This window comes from Barbatula barbatula (assembly GCF_947034865.1).
Source record: "Barbatula barbatula genome assembly, chromosome: 12".
Taxonomy (NCBI): Eukaryota; Metazoa; Chordata; class Actinopteri; order Cypriniformes; family Nemacheilidae; genus Barbatula; species Barbatula barbatula.
Genome location: NC_136775.1, coordinates 18,055,888 through 18,072,896, shown reverse-complemented (window position 1 = coordinate 18,072,896; position 17,009 = coordinate 18,055,888). Strand labels below are relative to the sequence as shown.

General features: G+C 40.3%; 2 protein-coding genes across 2 annotated transcripts; both read left to right on the top strand.

Moving 5' to 3' along the window:
* Positions 1 to 2,897: 2,897 nt before the first annotated feature.
* LOC306901630 (patched domain-containing protein 3-like) lies at positions 2,898 to 7,559 on the top strand. The gene is made up of 4 exons (XM_079469531.1): positions 2,898 to 4,360; positions 4,595 to 4,722; positions 4,839 to 4,984; positions 5,475 to 7,559. The coding sequence occupies exons 1-4, from the start codon at positions 3,674 to 3,676 to the stop codon at positions 7,142 to 7,144; spliced, it is 2,631 nt and encodes an 876-aa protein (XP_079325657.1). The 5' UTR covers positions 2,898 to 3,673; the 3' UTR covers positions 7,145 to 7,559.
* Positions 7,560 to 12,237: 4,678 nt separating this feature from the next.
* LOC306901279 (patched domain-containing protein 3-like) lies at positions 12,238 to 13,758 on the top strand. Its single transcript, XM_079468956.1, has one exon. It carries the CDS (start codon positions 12,313 to 12,315, stop codon positions 13,090 to 13,092), a length of 780 nt encoding a protein of 259 aa, XP_079325082.1. The 5' UTR covers positions 12,238 to 12,312; the 3' UTR covers positions 13,093 to 13,758.
* The last annotated feature ends 3,251 nt before the right edge of the window (positions 13,759 to 17,009 follow it).

Here is a 17,009-nt window from a genome sequence, read left to right as displayed (position 1 = left end):
CACTTTATAATAACTGCACGCTATGAATCATTAGTTAAGCATTAGTAAATAGTTAATTGATAATTTATGAAGCATTTGCCCCATATTAATAGACATTAGTAAGCAGTTTATAAATACAGCTTTAAATGCATTATTCTTGATTTATAAGCATGTATATAATATGCTTAATAATCAAATTTTCATACTTTATTAAGGATAAATTCATAATTTCTAAATTAAGGATTACATTACTTACAATCCAGTTAGTTGGGAGTTGTCAGTGGTTCGTGAGATAATTTAGAAAGTGTTAGTAAATGATTAATAAACTCTTTGAATGTACATTTATATATCTTATTATTCAGACAAATAGTAACAGTTACTCAATGTGTTAATAAATGGTTTATTAACACACATTCCTGCTGTAATTCATGATTAGTTAAGGTAGTTATTAAACATTTACTAGTTGTTAGATAACTATTTTTGTGACCTCATCTAAAGTGAGGACTATTTATGTCATGTAAAGCATTTACAAATGAGAGTTAAAGGCTCAGTACACTCATACACTATTAAAGATAATAATACAAAAAGATTATGCATTTCATCCTGATTTCTTTTGTCTTCTGTAGGGAAAAACTGATAGACTTCAGCAGAGAACTAATGTAAATGTTTTTAAGGAATGAGGCGTTTCTTTATTGTACATTTGAGTGTTTGCGCTGTTTAAATTGGTCGGCGCAGGGCTGGTGGTGGCGCTAGGAAACGCGTCCGTGTGCGCTGACGAGTCGGCTGCGCAGCTCGGTCCATTGAATCACGCAGATGACATGTCAGCGCGGCGCAATCTCTGTAATACCCCGCTGTCTCGTCACACTTTTGGATTGTTTGGCTTCCAATAGTTTGCGTGATTCGCGCGAGTTAAAAAAAAATCTGAACTTTGGCGAAAATTCGCACCGCGTTTTCCAACCAGGAGCTTGATCTAGTAGGGACATGATTATGACATAGCGATCGGAGGCAGAAAACCGAAACAACAATGAAGGACTGCGCCTCTGAAGGATCTGATGGACCCAGACACGGCGCCGAACGAGTCTACGTCGTTCTTCAGCCTTCCATAGCACATAATGCACAGTGACATTTCTTACAAGTATATCATCTACACAAGGTCGGCGCATTAATGGGGTCATTTGATGCGGCTGAACTAATCTTATTGTTTGCTTTAGATGTAATACAATGTGTATACACTATTTAAGGTTAAAAAACGCTGTGTTTTCCACATATCGTTCATATTTGTATCTCCTCTTTGCTCCGCCTCTCTGAAACGTGCGGTCTCTTCCCACTTTTGGATTGTTTGCCTTCCCTTACTAACACTCCATTTGCGCGATTCGCGCCATTCACGCCGCCTCATTCGTGCGAATCACAGTCAGTCAAGAGAGTAAGTACACTGGTCCACTTGCACTGGTACACTGGTCCATGGCACTTAGTTCTCAGCTTTGTAGGTTTTTTTGGGAATGGAACAGATATGCAAATCTGCAGGGACCGCAAGGATGGTGTACTGGTTGGTTGTGTCCAACCAATTGGGGTGGGCCAGTCTGAGTAAAAAAGCCATGGCCCTTTTTTTGTCCCATTCCAGCCCTGGCACAATCACGTTCCTCCATTTTCTTTCAGTAGGTATTATTTATCAAGGTGCTGTGTGTTTTAATTTATGAGGCATGACATCAATTCCCAAGGATTATTAACATGTTTGGCTCATTACATAGTGTTTTTAAATTAAACTCGGAATGAATGGCATAACCGCCACACATTTGGTTTGATGGGAGCAATGTAAGAAAACTACCTGTAAATACTTTTCAAGCGTAAATTAAATTGTTGGGAAATTTCTAGAGTTAAGTACAGATCCCCAAAAATAATACTTAAATACTGTAAAGTTATCAAGCTCAAATAATCAAGCGCTTTCACCCTGCGGATAATAAACCAAGTGATTTTAAAAGACAAAACTAATTACACACTTTATAAATAAAACATGCAATGAAGGATGATCTTATAAACCCAGAATAGGAATGCAACAAGCAAAGTTTCACGTTCTGTGTTTGCAGTCATATTTATTTTGATTGATTGATGACAATCCACTGCTATTCTATTGGGCAATTGTTTTCTTACACAATCAAGAAGCTCGAAGCCACAGAAAGAGCCTCGAGGTGGATTTAGATGAAAAGGTCTGAGAATTGAGTTGAGGCCTGATCAAACCCAGGTGGGTCGCCTGAAGAAGGGTGTCTGATGTTGAAACACCCGAAACACCCAATGATCTCAGGAAGCATCACTGATGATTGTGCCCCAGCGTATCAATGGATGTACTGTATCTATGCACCTGCTAAGTTATGTTAAGATCTGTGGGGATTTTAATGTGTTTTAGAAGTGCTATTACATTTAATATGTTTCATATGCATTATTACTTTTATTCATTCATATGCTTCATATGCAGTATTATTCTATATGCATCATTACTTTTAGAAGTATTTTATTATTCTATTACTTGCGTACAATAACCCTTAACCTCAAATAATGTGTTGGATTTAACCATGAAAAGTTAAGGGCTAATATTGAGTGTATTTGAAAGAGGAAGTGGGGCGTGGGTGTCGCATGCAAAAGATAAGAGGAAATGGCAGGAGACAGCTGAGGTCTCAGAATATATGCATGCAACTGAAAAAGATAAATATGCTCACACACACACATATTCCATTGTCTGACCTTTTAAACTATGTTGTTGCTGGGTAGAATTGGGCTGTGTAGGTTGTCATTTAATGTTTTGCAGACATTCTGAGAACGATGGGGTGAGAGCTGATTGGACTAATACCAGGCAACACGTCACCGGTCCACAGAGAAGATAGACGGCGTGAAATAACTATAAATATGATGCGGAACTGTTTTCCGGGGTTGTTTTCTGTAAAGACACTTTGTCTAAGGCAACCCAACAGCTGTTGTATTTTTGAATCTTCTGATCAATAAACTTCAAGATTTACTTTGACTGGCCTCCCTCCAATTTTGAACACGCAGGGACACATTTAGAATGTCCTACAGATCCCATCGGTGGAAAGAGGAGCTCTAAAGCTTGCACCACTAAGCGCCAAACGTTGGCAAACGCACATTACAGAATCGCTGCTGAGAGGACGACAGAAGGATTATTCAGATGCAATGTTTACAGCAGTAATCTGACATTAATTATTTCTGAAAGAATGGATTAGTGGACGTTAATACTCCACCTATGTGATGTCATCTGCTATATCATTGAACAAAAAGCCATAGTGGAAATTAAACGATTAAAAGGAAATCTCTTAAAAAGTTTAACAATGTTAGAAAAAGGTTATATGAGATGAAAGTGATAAGGTGCATTGGTAGTGTAATAGTGTCATAGTTGATTGATCTGTTGGTCAGTTCATTCAGAGACAATGGCTTCTTGCTAACCAAAAGTCACATTAAGTCTATAAATAATTGAACAAGCTAATAAGTGTCTGATGGGGAAATAACAAGAATCACACCTGCGCTTGACCTGACACTAGTTGCCTGAATTGTATGTGCAGGGCATTGAAGCTTGTTAATAAGTAGCCAGATGTTCAGTTCAGCTTATAAAAACGCCATGTCTGTTTAGACAGTGACTGTTGCTGGCGCTCAGTAACTGATCCATTACAAACCGCTGAAGTGTATTTGGATGATGGCAAAGTGTAAAACTGACTGCATAGAGAAGCCTATTTCTCAGATCTTTGAAAAGCTTGGTCGTTTGGTTGGAAATTATCCCTTCGTGTTTGTCATATTACCTTTACTTGCAGCTGCCGCTCTTGGAACTGGTTTTATTTGCCTTAATAAGAATAAGGCAAATGATATCGAAGACCAGTTCACACCTATAAACGGACCAGCGAAGAAGGAGAGGAAGACTGTTGACGAATATTTCCCACAATCTGAAGAGTTTTCTCAACTGCGGCTCTTGTCTGAAGGAACTTACGCCTCTTTGATCATAACAGGAGAAAACATATGGACTGAGGCAGCTTTTACAGATATTATTGAGTTAGATAGACACGTGAAAGCTATAACAACTGGAAACACTTTTGAAAACCTTTGTGCCAGAACTAAGGGAAAGTGCATGTCAAATCCTGTTTTGGACATTATAGGTTATAATTCTAGCAAAATCAGCTCAACAGCTATTATGTATCCTATGAATAATGGCACATTCTTAGGAACAAGTGTCGGCGGTGTAGATCCAAAGACAGAAAGCTCAAACATAAGAAAGGCTAAAGCAGTCAGACTTCTTTATTTTTTAAGAGAGAAGAATTCAACACAAAACAATCAGTGGCTTGGCGGCTTTCTAAAACTATTTTCAAACTTTACCAAACTGAAAACAGTAAGTAAATATGAATGTTCACGTTTATTTTAATGATGAATAAGCTTTATGCATGTGAATGAAACAGTTTACACACAAATTTGTTTGTGTTTGATCGACATCACAGATATGACAGAACATATTTTTTTGGCAACAATTTAAATTTTTGAATTGACTTGCTGACGCCTATTTCATGCTCTGTAAAGAAAGTATAAACAAAGTATGTTTTGTGTTGAATTTGTTTGTTTTTTACAGATGCGTGTCTCTTACTTCACATCAATATCAAGACAGAATGAGTTCCAGTCCAATGCAGACTCTGTGATCCCTCTCTTCTCCATTACATATTTCCTGGCCATTACCATTTCCATTCTTTCTTGTCTGAGGTATGACAGAGAAAATTATTTAGCACAGATATATTAAAATAAACCAAATACACATGTATTTCAACTTAAGCCATAGGAGTTGTCAACAGAATAAAGCAAATCTCTTCTTTCAACAGGTTAGATTGTGTTAGAACCAAGGCGTGGGTTGCTGTGGCTGGTGTCATCTCTGTCGGTTTGGCTGTTCTTGCTAGTTTTGGTTTGCTGCTCTACTGTGGAATGCCTTTTGCAATGACAGTGGCCTCAGCCCCCTTTCTGATTCTTGGTAAATGTAATTCTGTTCATCACCTTCTGTAGGGGTGCAAAACAAAAAAACTGTGAGAAAGAAGAAAAACAGTCTGAAATTTAAAACAAACTCAACAGCAAAGTGTTGTGTTTTATTTTAATGGACCTGTTTTCTTAATAATCCTCAAAACATGTTTATATTTACTCTATATGTTGATATAAAGAATGTCTTCCATTGTCATATAGTCTCATTGTTTTGCTGTTGTACATTTGCTATTCTCTTGTTACATTTGGGCATTTGGTATCAAATTGAAATGAAAGGACTGCTCCATTAATGTTAAGCATGTAGTCTTTTAGCCTACTATGGCTTTAAATAACAAATAGAAAAGTTCTGATTGTTTTAGTCCCTCCAAGTTGATGTTCTTGCCAGTGTGGCCTCCTAAATGAGTTTCGCAACCCTGACCTGCGGTAAGTAAACAATTTAGTAAGTCAATACTTACAATTTATATATAATCTCTGCTTTATTGCAGGTATTGGAGTTGATGATATGTTCATTATGATCTCCTGCTGGCAGAAGACTGGAGTTAAAGAAGAAGTTGAAGTTCGTTTAGCAGAAACATATAAAGAAGCTGCTGTGTCCATCACTATCACCACACTGACAGATGTGATGTCTTTCTACATCGGTCTGTTGACTCCATTCGGCTCTGTTCAATCTTTCTGCATGTACACCAGTACAGCGATTCTCTTCTGTTACATCTTCAACATCACTTTCTTTGGTGCTTGTCTTGCACTGAATGGAAGGAGAGAGCAGGGTAATAAACATTGGCTGACCTGCATGAAAGTCCCAGAAGTGGATAGTGCTGATGATACTGGTAATATGTGTTGTGTTGGTGGAGTTTATGATAGAAACACTGGCACTGATGAGGCAATGCCAATGGATTTATTCTTTAAAAATCACTACAGCCCGTTTCTGACAAAGACCTGGGTTAAGATCTCTGTGTGTTTCCTATATTCTGGCTATCTGGCAGCTAGCATCTATGGATGTCTTCAACTACAGGAAGGTCTCGATCTGAAACATTTAGCAACTGACGGCTCATATGTTGGTAGTTACTATAATGATGAAGATAAATTCTTTTCTTCTTACGGTCCCAATGTCATGTTAGTCATAACAGATAAAAACTTTCAGTATTGGAGTTCAGATGCACGTAAATACCTCGACTCGTGCCTCAAAAATTTTCAAAGTCTGTCAATGGCATCAAAGGATTCAGAAATAACACCCATTTCATGGCTTAATGCATATTTGAACTATGGACAGACTGTTGGTATAAATTTAGATAATGTAACACAATTCAAACTAAATTTAGCTAGGTTTCTTAATGGTTCTGGTTTTAGTAACGATGTAAACTTCACGACCAATGAGATTTTGGCATCACGTATGTTCATTCAGACTGTGAACATCACGACAGCAGTCGATGAGAAGAACATGCTGAATGCATTTAGAGAAACAGCAGAAAACTGTGGAAAGTTACAGACGTCTGTTAATGTAATAGTGTATCACCCTGCATTTATCTACTACGATCAATACGCTGTCATAGTCAGTAATACAATTCAGAATATAGCCGTAGCTACATGTGTAATGTTAGTCATTTCACTCTTGTTAATCCCAAATCCTCTCTGTGCTGTCTGGGTGACATTTGCCATTGCGTCCGTCATTGTGGGTGTGACTGGTTTCATGGCATTATGGGATGTTAGTTTAGACTCAGTCTCTATGATTAATCTGGTGATCTGTATTGGATTTTCTGTGGATTTCTCTGCTCACATATCTTACGCTTTTGTGTCCAGCGAGGAAGGATCAGTGAATGAAAAAGCCAAAGATGCCCTCTATAAACTAGGCTATCCAATATTACAAGGTGCAGTTTCCACTATTGCAGGTGTAGTGGTGCTCGCCGCTGCAAAAAGCTACATCTTCAGAACCTTCTTTAAAATCATGTTCTTAGTCATTCTGTTTGGAGCCGTCCATGGCCTTTTGTTCATACCTGTGTTCCTCACTTTCTTTGGCATTTGTGGCAGGATGTCTCGTACCAAACCTGACAAAAATACACAGTGTGAAATGCAATCTGACAACTGCAATAGAAAAGCTCCACCAGCAGTGAGGAATGGTCAGACAAATGAGGGATTTATTAATCCTGACTGTTTTTAAGTAGCTTTATTTTTCAAATGATGCCATACTGTGTTTAGTCATTGTGAAGAACAGAAAAGAGCTTCAGACACATCAGGGTTTGTGAATAATTGTTTGATTTGTGTGAGACAGTTGTGTTATATCACATAAACCAAAACTAAAGTTTCATTTCAAAGTTTCAACATTGTTAAAATATATAAGTATAAAAAATATGACAATGTTTACAAAACTGTGTGGTTATACTTTAATATGGTACTATGACCTACTTTATATCTATTTTAGCTCCTATTGTACTATTGCTCTTTTATGACATATCGCTTATTGCTCCTTGGACTCTTTGTAAGTCGCTTTGTATAAAAGCGACTGCTAAATGACTAAATGTAAATGTATTTTTTACACAGAGTTTTAAATAAATATGTAATATATATCAATAATATTTTAAACTAATCACATATTTTGTCATGTAAATATCTTGCTTGAGCCTAACTGGTGATAGATGTTTCAGAGGTGATAGTTTCTCAAGTCAAACCCCATTCTGTCGTCACAACGTCTCGTTCCCTCTGTCAGGGAACAGAGGTTACATACATAACCAAGATGATAAGAGGAAACAATATGCAAAGTTTGGGGAATAAAGGGTTTAAACAAATATTTACGAGGGAACTTCATGCCATATAAGCATCCAAATAAAACCGCTCTTGAAATACTTAAATATATTCTCAAAAGATCAACATTGATTTTGCACATTTTACACATTAAAACTCATCAAAATAACTCATAATAACTCATAATGAAAATAAATAATTTGTGACCAATAATTCAATAACCAATGTCAATTTTCAGTTGACAGACAGTCTGCGTGCTACACTCTTGCTGTTTTGCTTGTGCAAAAATGTTTGCTATAATAATAAAACAAGAACCCTACTTAATTATTACCAACAGTAGTTTATTTAAGGATACATTGTGTTTACAAAATGTAGTGTATTTTACACAGCACATTTCTGCTGTGAGTTGTATGCAGCTTTAAATTCTTTGCCCTTTTTTTGCACAAAAGCTTTCTGCTGCTTCCTGCAAGAACCAGCACATTTTATTACATATGGTAAAAATAAAGATATGTTTAATGCAGTTGTGTAAAAATTGTTTTATAATGAAATACATTTCATCCAATAAGCTATTTCTTTGAGTGTGGAAGGCAAAAACATCCCATGCTTAACAGGAAAAGATTATAAGAAAAACATAAATAGACCTTTAACTTGTTTATCACTGCGCTTATCATGTACCCTTCTGGATGAATTATACGGAACAAGGAAGAACTAACATTTCATGTTCACAGTTAATGTTTGATTAGAGGTCCGGGACATCAGTGCTTACATACTGTAAATCCATCGTCACAGAATTTTTATGCTCATGAGGTTTGAAGCCCACACGTCACAAGTGCTATCTGATGAATTTCGACGGAATTCTCAATGGTGGACAGTAACTAAGTACATTTAATTTGTTACTATACTTAAGTAGTTTTTTGTGTATCTGTACTTTACTCAAGTATTACAATTTTGGGAGACTTTGATTTTAACTCCACTACATTTCAATATCTTACTTTTTACTCTACTACATTTTCAAAATCAATCGTTACTTTTTCTTTATGGGTCAGTAAAAACTTAACTGGTAAAATGAGCCACCAATCACAGTACATCACGCACTTTGTTTTTAACTTGTTTTGCCCCTGTTGTCGCCTTGGTAACGTTATCTTAGCGCAAACATACGATTCAACATCACATCAGATTCAGTGCAACTGTCTGCAACAGCATAACATTTTGACTGCCAATGTCTTTATAAGTTATATCATGGAAGAAACTACTGAATCTAACTTGCCACAACACCCATGGCCTTACGCGATTTTTCTGAAATTGGAAGAACAAGTCTTTCATTTTTAAGTGCCTTCTATGAGTGAAAAGAATGAGAGAGGAGGAATACACCTGTCTCATTTATCAGGAATGAAGATGGGCTAGATACTTACATAACCAACAGTCTGCTTTCAAGAATTCAAGTTGGAGAAATGTCTTATTACTTAGTGAGAATGTGCTGTAATACGGTTCAGTGAATCCACTTAGATTAGTACATATTTGTTTTTATGATCCTTTTGTTATATTGCAAGTTTAAGTTTAAATAAAAACTTGGATTACTGTTACAAATAAATGTTAAACCGAAACTGCTCTCAAGTCCTGTTCTTTAATTTTGTTCTAAAGATAATTGTTTAGCTTCAAGGTTTTGGGTTTATGAACATTTAAATAGACATCAGTGTCTGTCTGACTAATTAATCCAATTGAATTAATAGCTTGGTGTGCCGAGAGTGACATTAGAGTCTTCACATAGACTGAGTTAAGCAAGAGTCTTGTTACAAAAATGATAATAGGACATTATAGCCATAAAAACAAATTACAGTACTTGGATACTTTAGTACATTTAAAGGCAAATACTTTTGTACTTTCACTCAAGTGAAATTTTAAGTCAGCTCTTCTACTTTTACTTGAATAATATTTTACCTTGGGTATCTCTACTTTTACTCAAGTACATGGTTTGTGTACTCCATCAATTTACATATTTGGCAGACGCTTTTATCCAAAACGCCTTACAGGTCATTTTTTTACAGTGTCACATTACTGCAGAGCAATCAGAGCTTTTGTGTGATCACAAGCCCAACGCTCTAACCACCAGGACACAGCTGGCCCCTTACGTCCACCACTGGTAATGTTATTTGTAATCTTACATTAATCCTTTTAACATTTATTTTTTGGGTACATTATTGTAACCTAAGGAACTATACCTGCAGGTCCCATTGTGTACCAGCTAAATCTAAGGGGTACAAGACTTTCCCTTTAAAGTTACACACTAGGTCCTTAGGAAACAACAATGTACCCAAAAGTTACCAAAGTGTACAAAAAAAACACACCAGTGACAAAAAAGGTACAGTTTTAAACCTTTTCCTAACAGTGCATGATTTAACCATTATATAAATGATGTTTTATTAACAACGTTCGGGAGGAACCTAAGCATATAAATCAGCCCGTTGTTCCATCAACACTAATAAATCAGCCGAGCAAGCAATCTCTACTTAATTATCTAGGCTGGTTCACCATCAGCAATCACCGTATCTACCCTATCAGCTCCAGCAAGCTCTATCATAAATAGACAATTAATCTTACCTGATGCATCTTGCCAGATAAGCATCGTTCAAAGTCGACACGATGTCAGTCGCCTGTTACAGTAGCAAAGGTTACAGATCCTTCGGCACCATCATGCGCACCCCAGCTTTCCAGCTCAGGGTCGGATTACACAGACGATTCCCAAGCTTCGTCGCAGGGCCGTCAGCCCCGCCGCTCAGAGCGGCGTGATTCTCAAAGGAAAGGTTGGTCATCGCTCCCACTGGCACGATCTCCGCCGCATTCACGGGCGTCATCAAACGCCTCTACGATCCCAACAATAACCCGCACGCAGCAAGTGGACTATCCAGAGCCTTCGTCTGGCCCTTGCCAATGCGGACGTCCCATTCAACAAGCGAATGTCGAAATTAGAGCTCTACACCCTCTACGTGTCGTCCCAGGCTGACGTCCCCTCGATGAGATTGGCACGATTGGCTGCCAATAACGAGCCAGGCTCGGCTCGGGGTCCCGTCCATTCCAGGCACGGGCAATCTACCTCCGCGGCTCGGCATGGCCTCCCTCACTCTAGCAGTCGCAGCTAACCTTCAGCGAGTCTAGGAAGCGCTCAGGTCGAGCTAGAAGCCACGGATATGCCGATCGAGCACCTCCGGCAGCCTGCAGTATCTCAGCTCAATGCGTGGGACATCACCGCGACTGCAGCTGACTGCCTCGGCAAGGCTGGCCAGCAACTCCCAGGAGCCCTGGCTCACCCATACGTCTCGAGAGTTAGGATGCCTCAGCTGGGGACACAACCGTCGGTCTCCGGACCACAATTCTTTGGCGCCGCCGCTAACGCGAGCATGTCTCCGTTAGACGCACAATCGGCCGCCGTTAGATTCGCTTTTCCCACCCCGGGATCTTGGCCCGCGGCTCCGGAATCGATTTCTAGCGTGAGGCTGCCTCCGTTAGAGTCACGGGTCACAGTCCCTGGGCCTCACATCTTCGGCGCCGCGGCCAACACTGGCGTGAGCATGTCTCACCACAAGCTTTTCGCTGCCAAGTGTGCCTTTCGCGTAGCTCAGTGGAACCAGTGCCCTTACTGGGGAGCCCTGGACGCTGAGCTGCATGGCAGAGTATTCTTGGGGGTGAGAAACATCTCATGCGCAGTTTGCCGATCCGTGGTTCACCCCACCAGTGATTGCCCCTTAGTCACTCCTTCTCCCCCTCAATGCCCATCTCCATCTCACCAGTCCACTTCGAAGGTCCCGCGCTTGCCAAATCGTCCCGCTACCACTTCTCCACACAAGGCCGTTGGTTCCCGTACACGAGAAACGTGTAACAATTTCAACTTGGGCAAATGCACCAGGCAGAGCTGTAGGTTCCTGCATGTGTGTATTTTCTACAGTGGCGCTCACGCTCGCTTGGTTTGCCCTGTTCTACATTCTTCTGTTAATAAAAAATTCAGATCATACCTATCGACTTCTGTGAATATTCCTCATTTGTCTTTCGAGTTGTCGTCGCACCCCGACCCGATGTTCACTGATTATCTACTGTCAGGCCTTTCGAATGGCTTTGACCCCGGTGTTATCAGTCTCCCTTCGCAATGCCTTATTTGCCCCAACCTCCAGTCTGCGAGAACCGAACCAGAGGCAGTCGATCTCCTCTTACAGAAGGAGATTGACGAGGAATTTATTATCGGCCCCTTCAACCCTCCATTTGCCACGTACCGCATTAGCCCCATTGGCGTTGCTACCAGAAAACTACCTCCATAAAACAGGATTCACACCCCAACAATGATTTCCTGGAGCAGCAACAACAATATCAAGACATTTCCTTGAAATGTGACTTACCGGCATTTGCAAGCACACACCGCCTCACCTCTACCTATTAATTCAGTTCTATCAGATTCTTCCAGAATTCACACACCAACACGTCGGATGTCTTCAACTACAGGAAGGTCTCGATCTGAAACATTTAGCAACTGACGGCTCATATGTTGGTAGTTACTATAATGATGAAGATAAATTCTTTTCTTCTTACGGTCCCAATGTCATGTTAGTCATAACAGATAAAAACTTTCAATATTGGAGTTCAGATGCACGTAAATACCTCGACTCGTGCCTCAAAAATTTTCAAAGTCTGTCAATGGCATCAAAGGATTCAGAAATAACACCCATTTCATGGCTTAATGCATATTTGAACTATGGACAGACTGTTGGTATAAATTTAGATAATGTAACACAATTCAAACTAAATTTAGCTAGGTTTCTTAATGGTTCTGGTTTTAGTAACTATGTAAACTTCACGACCAATGAGATTTTGGCATCACGTATGTTCATTCAGACTGTGAACATCACGACAGCAGTCGATGAGAAGAACATGCTGAATGCATTTAGAGAAACAGCAGAAAACTGTGGAAAGTTACAGACGTCTGTTAATGTAATAGTGTATCACCCTGCATTTATCTACTACGATCAATACGCTGTCATAGTCAGTAATACAATTCAGAATATAGCCGTAGCTACATGTGTAATGTTAGTCATTTCACTCTTGTTAATCCCAAATCCTCTCTGTGCTGTCTGGGTGACATTTGCCATTGCGTCCGTCATTGTGGGTGTGACTGGTTTCATGGCATTATGGGATGTTAGTTTAGACTCAGTCTCTATGATTAATCTGGTGATCTGTATTGGATTTTCTGTGGATTTCTCTGCTCACATATCTTACGCTTTTGTGTCCAGCGAGGAAGGATCAGTGAATGAAAAAGCCAAAGATGCCCTCTATAAACTAGGCTATCCAATATTACAAGGTGCAGTTTCCACTATTGCAGTATAAATATGTAAATATGTAATATATATCAATAATATTTTAAACTAATCAAATATTTTGTCATGTAAATATCTTGCTTGAGCCTAACTGGTGTTAGATGTTTCAGAGGTGATAGTTTCTCAAGTCAAACCCCATTCTGTCGACACAACGTCTCGTTCCCTCTGTCAGGGAACAGAGGTTACATACATAACCAAGATGATAAGAGGAAACAATATGCAAAGTTTGGAGAATAAAGGGTTTAAACAAATATGTACGAGGGAACTGCATGCCATATAAGCATCCAAATAAAACCGCTCTTGAAATACTTAAATATATTCTCAAAAGATCAACATTGATTTTGCACATTTTAAAGATTACAACTCATCAAAATAACTCATAATAACTCATAATGAAAATAAATAATTTGTGACCAATAATTCAATAACCAATGTCAATTTTCAGTTGACAGACAGTCTGCGTGCTACACTCGTGCTGTTTTGCTTGTGCAAAAATGTTTGCTATAATAATAAAACAAGAACCCTACTTAATTATTACCAACAGTAGTTTATTTAAGGATACATTGTGTTTACAAAATGTAGTGTATTTTACACAGCACATTTCTGCTGTGAGTTGTATGCAGCTTTAAATTCTTTGCCCTTTTTTTGCACAAAAGCTTTCTGCTGCTTCCTGCAAGAACCAGCACATTTTATTACATATGGTAAAAATAAAGATATGTTTAATGCAGTTGTGTAAATTTTTTTATAATGAAATACATTTCATCCAATAAGCTATTTCTTTGAGTGTGGAAGGCAAAAACATCCCATGCTTAACAGGAAAAGATTATAAGAAAAACATAAATAGACCTTTAACTTGTTTATCACTGCGCTTATCATGTACCCTTCTGGATGAATTATACGGAACAAGGAAGAACTAACATTTCATGTTCACAGTTAATGTTTGATTAGAGGTCCGGGACATCAGTGCTTACATACTGTAAATCCATCGTCACATAATTTTTATGCTCATGAGGTTTGAAGCCCACACGTCACAAGTGCTATCTGATGAATTTCGACGGAATTCTCAATGGTGGACAGTAACTAAGTACATTTAATTTGTTACTATACTTAAGTAGTTTTTTGTGTATCTGTACTTTACTCAAGTATTACAATTTTGGGAGACTTTTACTTTAACTCCACTACATTTCAATATCTTACTTTTTACTCTACTACATTTTCAAAATCAATCGTTACTTTTTCTTTATGGGTCAGTAAAAACTTAACTGGTAAAATGAGCCACCAATCACAGTACATCACGCACTTTGTTTTTAACTTGTTTTGCCCCTGTTGTCGCCTTGGTAACGTTATCTTAGCGCAAACATACGATTCAACATCACATCAGATTCAGTGCAACTGTCTGCAACAGCATAACATTTTGACTGCCAATGTCTTTATAACTAAAGACATTGACTAATTAATCCAATTGAATTAATAGCTTGGTGTGCCGAGAGTGACATTAGAGTCTTCACATAGACTGAGTTAAGCAAGAGTCTTGTTACAAAAATGATAATAGGACATTATAGCCATAAAAACAAATCACAGTACTTGGATACTTTAGTACATTTAAAGGCAAATACTTTTGTACTTTCACTCAAGTGAAATTTTAAGTCAGCTCTTCTACTTTTACTTGAATAATATTTTACCTTGGGTATCTCTACTTTTACTCAAGTACATGGTTTGTGTACTCCATCAATTTACATATTTGGCAGACGCTTTTATCCAAAACGCCTTACAGGTCATTTTTTTACAGTGTCACATTACTGCAGAGCAATCAGAGCTTTTGTGTGATCACAAGCCCAACGCTCTAACCACCAGGACACAGCTGGCCCCTTACGTCCACCACTGGTAATGTTATTTGTAATCTTACATTAATCCTTTTAACATTTATTTTTTTGGGTACATTATTGTAACCTAAGGAACTATACCTGCAGGTCCCATTGTGTACCAGCTAAATCTAAGGGGTACAAGACTTTCCCTTTAAAGTTACACACTAGGTCCTTAGGAAACAACAATGTACCAAAAAGTTACCAAAGTGTACAAAAAAAACACACCAGTGACAAAAAAGGTACAGTTTTAAACCTTTTCCTAACAGTGCCAACCTCATCGAGGTATATAAATGATGTTTTATTAACAACGTTCGGGAGGAACCTAAGCATATAAATCAGCCCGTTGTTCCATCAACACTAATAAACCGAGCTAGCAATCTCTACTTAATTATCTAGGCTGGTTCACCATCAGCAATCACCGTATCTACCCTATCAGCTCCAGCAAGCTCTATCATAAATAGACAATTAATCTTACCTGATGCATCTTGCCAGATAAGCATCGTTCAAAGTCGACACGATGTCAGTCGCCTGTTACAGTAGCAAAGGTTACAGATCCTTCGGCACCATCATGCGCACCCCAGCTTTCCAGCTCAGGGTCGGATTACACGGACGATTCCCAAGCTTCGTCGCAGGGCCGTCAGCCCCGCCGCTCTGAGCGGCGTGATTCTCAAAGGAAAGGTTCGTCATCGCTCCCACTGGCACGATCTCCGCCGCATTCACCGGCGTCATCAAACGCCTTAGCGATCCCAACGATACCCGTACGCAGCAAGTGGACTATCCAGAGCCTTCGTCTGGCCCTTGCCAATGCGGACGTCCCATTCAACAAGCGAATGTCGAAATTAGAGCTCTACACCCTCTACGTGTCGTCCCAGGCTGACGTCCCCTCGATGAGGTTGGCCCGATTGGCTGCCAATAACGAGCCATGCTCGGCTCGGGGTCCCGTCCATTCCAGGCACGGGCAATCTACCTCCGCGGCTCGGCATGGCCTCCCTCACTCTAGCAGTCGCAGCTAACCTTCAGCGAGTCTAGGAAGCGCTCAGGTCGAGCTAGAAGCCACGGATATGCCGATCGAGCACCTCCGGCAGCCTGCAGTATCTCAGCTGAATGCGTGGGACATCACCGCGACTGCAGCTGACTGCCCCTGCCAGGCTGGCCAGCAACTCCCAGGAGCCCTGGCTCACCCATACGTCTCGCGAGCATGTCTCCGTTAGACGCACAACGGCCGCCGTTAGATTCGCTTTTCCCACCCCAGGATCTTGGCCCGCGGCTCCGGAATCGATTTCTAGCGTGAGGCTGCCTCCGTTAGAGTCACGGGTCACAGTCCCTGGGCCTCACATCTTCGGCGCCGCGGCCAACACTGGCGTGAGCATGTCTCCGCACGACGCGCAAGCGGCTGCCATGTTCTCCCTACAACAGGCACGCCCCACGTTTTCATTGGCCACAGCGGCTGTGATGCCCGCGGCTCCACACGGGGCTGCGTTGGAACCTCCACCAGTCTCCAGCAGCATAAGAGCGCAGATTTTGGCAAGTGCGGATTTCGATCTTTACTTACTGCTCTCACCACTGTCACCACCGTCAGCAGAGCGTCAAATCACCTACGGAGATTTATCGTTTACTTTAAAAAATGCATCACCCCATTACTTCCGCACGTTGCCATTTCCCGAATTCACTGTAGCTTTCTCCCGCTACAGCGAAGTTATATGCACAGGGTTCCCTAATAGGATACGTGAGATGAGTGTTTACCTGGCCCTCGTGGCTGAGCTGGCTCGCTCCTATGGGGGAACGCACTTTTACACGTACCACAAGCTTTTCGCTGCCAAGTGTGCCTTTCGCGTAGCTCAGTGGAACCAGTGCCCTTACTGGGGAGCCCTGGACGCTGAGCTGCATGGCAGAGTATTCTTGGGGGTGAGAAACATCTCATGCGCAGTTTGCCGATCCGTGGTTCACCCCACCAGTGATTGCCCCTTAGTCACTCCTTCTCCCCCTCAATGCCCATCTCCATCTCACCAGTCCACTTCGAAGGTCCCGCGCTTGCCAAATCGTCCCGCTACCACTACTCCAC

Coding starts and splice junctions, on each gene's coding strand:
- LOC306901630 (XM_079469531.1), top strand. CDS start 3,674: ATGATGGCAAAGTGTAAAACTGACTGCATAGAGAAGCCTATTTCTCAG. Junction 4,723..4,838: donor TCCATTCTTTCTTGTCTGAG/GTATGACAGAGA, acceptor TTCTTTCAACAG/GTTAGATTGTGTTAGAACCA. Junction 4,985..5,474: donor AGCCCCCTTTCTGATTCTTG/GTAAATGTAATT, acceptor GCTTTATTGCAG/GTATTGGAGTTGATGATATG.
- LOC306901279 (XM_079468956.1), top strand. CDS start 12,313: ATGTTAGTCATAACAGATAAAAACTTTCAATATTGGAGTTCAGATGCA.